This window comes from Salminus brasiliensis, chromosome 23 (genome assembly GCF_030463535.1).
Source record: "Salminus brasiliensis chromosome 23, fSalBra1.hap2, whole genome shotgun sequence".
NCBI classification, from domain to species: Eukaryota; Metazoa; Chordata; class Actinopteri; order Characiformes; family Bryconidae; genus Salminus; species Salminus brasiliensis.
The window spans coordinates 13,087,565-13,095,534 of NC_132900.1; the positions used below are offsets into that span (position 1 = coordinate 13,087,565).

Below are 7,970 nucleotides of genomic sequence, written 5' to 3' on the forward strand. Positions count from 1 at the left end.
CAGGAACGTTTGGAGCGTCTTTTTCAAGCGAGCGAATCAAACTGAAGGAACCGACACCTTTCAAAATAAAAGTCCTCCAGCTTGGACTAAAAGACCGCGTGTGTGTTGTGTGTGTGTGTGTATATGTGTGTTTAAGACACACTAGTATCGGGAATTACAGTTACTGCTGCAGTTACTCTGTCTTTGATTACAGAACTTGAGTGAAAGTAATTCAGTTCCTGTAATTATATATACAATTAAGATTAAGGTTGTGCAAAACCTCTGTATTTTTCACGCAGTTTCTTGGTTAGGCTGTCATATAAGGTTGTCATCATGACCCCCAAAGTCCTACTGTATCTTTAAATAACATTACACACACCACACAATCAAACACATAGATTAAGTAAAATGATGAATAATAAATAAAAAATAATTCTTTCTTGATTAGACCATATTTAGACCATTCCTTAAAACATTCAAAATTAAGATAACTTGCATCCTAATGGGAGTTTCTTCCATAACAGCTGATGTATAATGCAAAACATAGCTATGTGTATTTCATATAAAATAGTTTTTAATCATAATATGACATTATGTTTTAAATAAAGCAACAACATTCTTCAAATAATACATACGTATAGTGCACGAACAGAGAAAACTATCTGGTCATGAGATTTGCATCTGAGAGATGGGTACAAGCTGTTTATGACTATATTTAGACTGACTAGACAATATACGTGTATAATAACAGCAAATAATCTATGATGAGGAACAAAAAATATATAAGAAACAAGGTTATAATATGAGGGGTTTTTTTTTATCCACCATTGTGGAGAGCACGAAATTAAACCTTTTGAAAGATCATGCTAAACACTATACATCACATACAGTCACTAAGCAGAATGAAAAATCACAAATACATTTTCCTCATGTTACTTGTTGGAAGCAAAAAGAGTTTAACCAACATTTAAAATCTTTCTGGAGTAGCATTTTTAAAGCCATGCCAGTAAGCAGTAATGCACCGGATCTGTGCAATCCTCCCTACAGGTGCTCTGTCAATAAGTGTGTGCAGACCAAGTAACATAATACAGAGTACTACAGCTTTAATCACCAGTGCTGAGGAAGACTCTCTACTGTCTGCCCCATTCCTTTACACATTAAATGAAAACGCACCAGGTCCTCTGGAATTTGCTTTGGGACTTTTATTACAGAACTCTTATTACACAAGCAGCTAGTAGCTATGACAACCGAGAAGCGATGGCTTGTCTCCTTGGAAACCGTAAACAAGTCCGCCGAGAGGAGGTCAGTGGCCCCCTCACACTTCTGTAGTTGCTTTACACACGAAGATTATAGCTAGGAAAATATCCAAAACTCCTGGGTTGGAGAGATGGAGCATTTGTCATCCCTCCAGAATCTGCAGGCGCTCTCCGCCTTGCTCTCCACACCCGCAGACGAGGAGAGCGACGAAGAGGACGGAAAGGTAAAGAGAACCAGCGTTGGCGTAAACAACGCCATTAGCGTAAAACACGGCCATTCAGGAAACTCAGCCGTTCCTGTTAATTCTCTGTGGTTTAATAGTGGAGCCCAGTGGTCTCTACGGGAATTTCATATTTCACATTATGATATGGCATTTTGTCCAACAGGGGACTAATTATAGACCCATTTAGTAGTTTATAAATGTGTCCTTCAGGAAAGTGTATTAAACCTTAAGTTCACTTCCATTTAGGAAGAGAAACGAATTCCTAACGGTTTAAAGGAGCTTTTATTTTTATTATTTATTTTTTACAGCAGAATTTATGTTATTAGTGCCTGTTATTAGGATCAATATACTGTATACGTTACATTTATTAGATGTTTCCCCTTTGTTTGTAAATATATTTTTATTGTTTTCCAAAAATAAGAGACAATAAACAACCACATTGACGCACCACAATGATGTTGAGAAAATAAATAAATAAATAAATTAGCTAATAAATAAATACAAATAAATAAATAAATAAATGAATGGATGAATGAATGAAAAAATAAATAAATAAATGGATGAATGAATGAAAAAATAAATAAATAAATAAATAACTAACTAATGGGAAAAGGGGGGTTAAAAGTAAACTTAATAGTTATCATTAAAATAGGATAGCTATAGTACAGTACATAAAGTAGTGTAATGTATTAAAAAATAGGTGGGGAGGGGGCAGAGGGGCATTAAGTGAGATAGCTACAGTTTTGCACTACACACAGCTTCATGTTTGATTTGACAGATCAGTCAATAGTCAACAGCATTGGACCACTGTTCAATAGTGGCTGCCCTGATGTGATGTAATCTGACAGTAATTCGCTCTAGTATAAGAACATACATAAAAAAATAATGAATAAACACACGGATGGTATGTCTGACCTCATTTGTTAGTAGCAGGGCTGTACCTACACATCTGTGGGCCTTAAGTGATATCCTGTTTGGAAACACCTCATCCACCTCAGTCATATTATTTTATATGCAAAACATCATTCATTTTGTTAAGGAAAATAATCAGGTAAACATTTACAGCCTTTGGCAGACACTACTCCCCTTAGTGTATTTACAGTTTAGTCATGGTAGGAGAATATAGTATTATAAGCCTTGCCCATCCACTATGCTTTACCATCCACATTTATTCATTATGTACAGAAGGGACTCATATCACTATATCAAAACATTATAGAGAAAATGTATTTATCACTGCTGTCCAAGAAAAAATGTATCTTCATTTGTGTCTGTTTTTAGTTTTCCCCATGGTTTGAAGCATGTAGCTGCTATGTACACTGTGTAAATCCTTCTGGGTGAATGGACCAATAGAAAAGCTCTAAATTACTCTAAATAAACTCTTACTTTACATTACCTTTCATTTGAAGTTAAGAACATTTTTCCTCAACCATCTCCTGTAAATTTACTATTTTGGAGATACATGTTTTTCATTCAACAGTGATGTTATGTTATCAAAATGTATTTAATAATTGCACCATTATTTTCTATGTAGCTATGTAGCTTACATCAAAAACAGCCACTGGTCCAGAAGAGAGTTCTGAAGCCCTAGTCTTTCAAAAATAACATGCATTGTAATAGTCATGTTTGAGCTCCACTTAGTAGTAAGCTTTTATCTGTTCAGGAGTAAACTGCATCACTCATAAATGGTTGTCATTATTATTTTTTACCAGATTATGAGGATATAACTAGATTGTGCCTTTTTAAAGCTAAACGACCAGTTTACCCCTGTTGCTGAGTGGATCAGACTAAACTGGCATTCCTTCCTTTTAGCAAAATGTGAAACCTATGGCAAGGATGGGCCCAGGACACATCGGTGCTCTTTCATCGGCATCTGGGAAGGAGAAAAAAGCAGGTGAGCTCTTAAAAAGCATGACGAGTGTAAGACTTTAGTTGATCTTGTTGGTCTTCATGAACAGATTCAGCTCATTTAAATAAAATGAATTAATTATGTCTGATTGCCTCTAAAATAATAAAAATAACAATCTAAACACATTTTAAAAATCATTTACACACAAAGTCAACAGTGCCTATTTGAAGAAGAACACAAAAGACATCTGGGATGTGGATGAGGTGACGGAAGGGACGCACCTAGATGACCTTGCAGATCTCCGACCCCAGCCTGAGTGAGTGTGTAGCAGAATAAGCTGCTTTCCAAATAATAGCTCAATGTGACCAATTTTAAGGACCAACATACAGCGGTGGGTGTGTGGGTGTTTGTATGGTTGCATATAGAAAGCTAATACCATTGTTAAAGAAGCTATCAACATTTCAGTCTCTCATACTTTTGTGTTTCCTCTGCTGGTTTTTCCATGGACCAGTCAGAATTAGGGGTTATTTTCATCAGCTATTCCCCACCAAAACTCCATCCCATACACACCTTTTTCTTTAGCTGTACTTGACTGGCTACCAGTGAGTCTGCAGTGCCCCTTTACTCAAATGAAATAGGGCTTTAGAGAGCAGCTTGTTGATGGAGCTGTTCCTTCTCTCTTGCTCCCTCTACTGCCGCTGGATGTCTGGCAAAATTCCTCCTTGTGTTTACTTATGACCACAGCTACCATGATCACTCCTAGTTGAATGTTAATTTACTGGTGGTACTAGTTTAATAGATGAAAAAGTTAAATTGCGTTAATCACAACAATATTCTGTAATTAATTACATTTTAAAATGCTAGCTAGCACATTACATTTTTAGGCAGGAGAATAAATAAATGTGTGAATCAATTAAACTTGTGATTAGTCATAATAATAAATTAGAGAATATTGTTGTGATTAATGTGCCATCAATGCATCAATGGTATCTTTAGTATCACTGAAAGTATTTGCAATAGAGTTGACCCCCCCCCCCTCAGAGAAGGACCAGCCTATCTATCTGATATATGTAGATGAGCATGTACTCACCTGTTCTGTGTCACTGATGGCTTGCATGTCTGTGTGTGTGTGTGTGTGTAGGTATGAGATTATTTTGAAGCAGACCGTGGGTACCGAGGATCTGTTTCTGGGCATGAGCCGAAAGGATCCATCCTCCATGTGCTGTGAGAGCATGCTGGTAGGCTCCCCTCCTATTCCTGTTCACACTCGCAACACAGTGAAGCTAGAGTGTTAGGCCAGGTCTAGAGTAATATTTCCTACGGCAGTGTACTGATACTGTCACACAACAGCAATGATGTTGTGATGTTGTCACTCTATCTCTCTCTCCTGCAGGTGAGGGTGAAGCTGCCTGACACCAAAGCGTCTGATCTAGTGCTGGACGTGAGGGAAACATTTCTTGATCTCAGAACTCCGAAGTAGTAAGTTTCTGGCTGTTCTAATAAGCTACACACACACACACACACACACACGTACATACAGGAGGAGATCTTCCACTACAGAACTTCCACTTTCTCTGTATTTTTCTTTTCTCTTACTCACTTTCATTCATATTGGCTTAACTGGGGGCTTGGCTTACCATATGCAGTTTCAACATTGTGAAAGCATTTGAAGCAATCAATGAATAAATTAATGATTTATTAATTAATTGTAAACATTATTTGATATGTTTGTACTGCAGACAAGATCAGCATAACATGACAGACTATTTATCTCTTTTTCTCTGCAGTAAACTAGGCCTTCATCTTCCCCACCCAGTGCACAGTGGGGAAGGCACAGCCCGGTTCATTACAGAGCGCGCTGAACTGGAGATCACATTGCCCATGAACAGACCCCTGGACTGCATCAATCTGGCCTGAAGAGAGCAAAGGCAAAACGCAGCAGCTGCAGCAGCAATGGCTTTGTTTGGCCATAATGCAGGGAAGGAGAGTTCATTTACCACCGCGAAGCGAATCAAGAGTGAAAGAGAGAAGGATGCTAAGGAACAGAAACTGTTCCACACCACATTCAGCTACCAACGGCTGACAAGTATTTGGAACCACAGTTATTCTGTTTTTAGGCTGGTTTAGAAGTGTGTAGAGTCTCATATTTCTAATAAAAATGAATGAATCAGTTTATTGTCCTTTGGTGAGTTTTATCTGTCCTGGGCAGAGACAGAGTCTCTTACACATAACGCACTGTATGTATGTATGTATGTATGTATGTCGATTTTCAAATGTAGGTCCCCAATAATGTTGAGAATACTGACTTGACTAACAGTTGTGCCCCAGATTAAGAACAGTAATCGTTGAATCAGTTATTTAAACAGACACTTTGAACAGACACAGTTGGTTCAGTTTGGTAACTCAACAACCTTCAGGCAGTTTTCAAATGACCCAGAATGATAGAAATCTGATTTCTCCAGAGTAGCATGAAAATAACAAATCTGATCCTTTCAAAGCATAAGCTTAAAGTGCAAAGTGAAGAGATTTTTGCATACACATAAATCTGAACACATCAGATCTGTCACTTAAAAGCAACAAAATGGATTTGTGTCTGCATGTAGTAAGTTTGTTTAGGCCTAAGATGTGTCTGCCTGTAGTTACAATTACATACTCTGACTAAAAAATGCTATCTGAAAATGTATGACAAAATGTATGACTTACGCTTCCTTAGTCTTTGATGCAGCCATAAAATATGATTACCATATATACAATAAACATTACTTTAATAGGGATTTTACATGTGTCTACTTTGTGAATATGAGTGCGGAATGCAGTATTATTTTATTTTTACTGTTTTAATATGGACGAGTAGGTTGTCAACCAAAACAACCATATTAACCATTTGTGAAACACCCACGGTGACTGTGAGCACACATCCCTGGATAGGCTGTCGGGGAGCAGAGAGGATAAAGGGCCTTGCTCATGCCACAGGGTGACGTTAGGTCCTCAGCAGACTGAACACATCGTGACAACAAGCTCACCCGCTGTCTCTTTCCATCGTTTTCCATACTCAACAATATTACAGTCTCTGTTTGTTTCAGATTTTCAGATGTTTTGTGCTAAATCTGAAATGGTAGTCAAATAAGGCATTCTCATGCTGGTAGGGGATGTTTTACCCCTGACCTGCCCTCGAAGACGAGGCTTTTAATCCTCCAGCTAGAGGAAAGGTGCACATGCTAGTATGTTGCCCTTAAGGATGAAATCCACATGAGCCTTAATGTGTACAACACAAACATCGGTTACAGTTCAAACTGACCACTCTGTCAAGGACATAGTCCTGCCTTTGCACCCAATGATTCTGGTAGGCTCTGGACCGTCACTGCGACCCTGACAAGGAACAAGTAAATAAGTGGAAGGATGGATGGGATGGTTGGAATATTTAGCCTTACAGTGCTTTCCATGTACCTCTTTGACATTAATGGATTTTTCCCAGGGGCCTGTGGTTGTTGGTTCACTCTGTTCTCTGTCTGTGAGGTGCTTGGTGTGATCCCCCCATGTCCTCTGGGTGCTCTGGTTTCCTCCCACCTCCCAATTGAGTGAATTGGATATGCTAAATTGCCCCAGGTCAATCAGTGTTTTTTGAACCCTGCAGTTCCCAGGGGGTTCTCCTGGGTATTTCTGGGCAGGCTCTGGACCCACCCTGACCCTGACCAAGAAGATGGATGGATGGAACAACTGTATTTACTTTTTTTTTTACCGGAAAGATCATCCTGTGCTCCCATTTAGAAAAAGCTACAAAGGCTGTGTCTGAAACGGAAGGCAGCTGCCTTGATGTCTTGTTGATTATGCTGTCTCATAATTCAGTACCTTAGAAGGCAGCATTGTGATGAAGGAACCTATAACCGAATCGCCATCCCAGAGGATACATCTACACTGCCTTCACAAATCGGCAAAATGAAGGTACCTTAGCAGGCAGTATTCAGTTTGCACAATAGCTTGGTAACTTCCTGTCTTAAAATGCTGTCTGAGTAGGCAACATTTATTAAGTTTCAGACGCAGCAAAAAACGTGTGTATGATTAAAAAAAAAACAGTTTTTGAGCTATTTTCTGATACAACTCTGATTTTGAGTCTGTGTGTAAGATTGAGTTACGGAGACTGTGCTTCAGCTTCTCTGTGTATTTAGGTCTGTTTTAGTTGTGCTGCTTCTTCGGTGAAAATGTCACATTTGAAACTTTTTTTTATTTTTATTTTTTTTTAGGTTTTTTGACATAATAATGTTGATTAAGAGATTTTCAGACATTTTGCTTGAGATTTAAAAAAAAAAAAAAATCCTAATACGTGTGGACGGGACCTCAGAGTTATTAGTTATTTCCGAAAGACATAACAAATATGTATTTTATTGAAAACAAATAAAAATCGTCATTTTAATGTTCAACCAACACAAGGTTTCTCTTAAACGGTCCATCAGAGTACACTGAATGACTTTGTCATTGGACATTTAGAAATTGTGGAAAAATTGTGGATTTACCCTTTAATTCTGATGTGACCGCGCTCAAGTTATTTGTTAATAAAATATCCACTACATGTAGTAAATAAAAATATTTTAAAAACATATTAGTTGATATGTTTAATATATTTATATAATAGTATAGCATCGCCGCTCCCCTGCGTGCTCAACA

At 38.0% G+C, this 7,970-nt stretch overlaps 1 protein-coding gene across 1 annotated transcript; it reads left to right on the forward strand.

The window, feature by feature from the left end:
* Positions 1-1,279: 1,279 nt before the first annotated feature.
* On the forward strand, positions 1,280-6,067 carry dnaaf6 (dynein axonemal assembly factor 6). The gene is made up of 6 exons (XM_072669089.1): positions 1,280-1,459; positions 3,272-3,353; positions 3,519-3,624; positions 4,450-4,546; positions 4,702-4,787; positions 5,096-6,067. The coding sequence occupies exons 1-6, from the start codon at positions 1,367-1,369 to the stop codon at positions 5,223-5,225; spliced, it is 594 nt and encodes a 197-aa protein (XP_072525190.1). The 5' UTR covers positions 1,280-1,366; the 3' UTR covers positions 5,226-6,067.
* The last annotated feature ends 1,903 nt before the right edge of the window (positions 6,068-7,970 follow it).

Coding starts and splice junctions, on each gene's coding strand:
- dnaaf6 (XM_072669089.1), top strand. CDS start 1,367: ATGGAGCATTTGTCATCCCTCCAGAATCTGCAGGCGCTCTCCGCCTTG. Junction 1,460..3,271: donor GCGACGAAGAGGACGGAAAG/GTAAAGAGAACC, acceptor CCTTCCTTTTAG/CAAAATGTGAAACCTATGGC. Junction 4,788..5,095: donor GATCTCAGAACTCCGAAGTA/GTAAGTTTCTGG, acceptor TTTTCTCTGCAG/TAAACTAGGCCTTCATCTTC.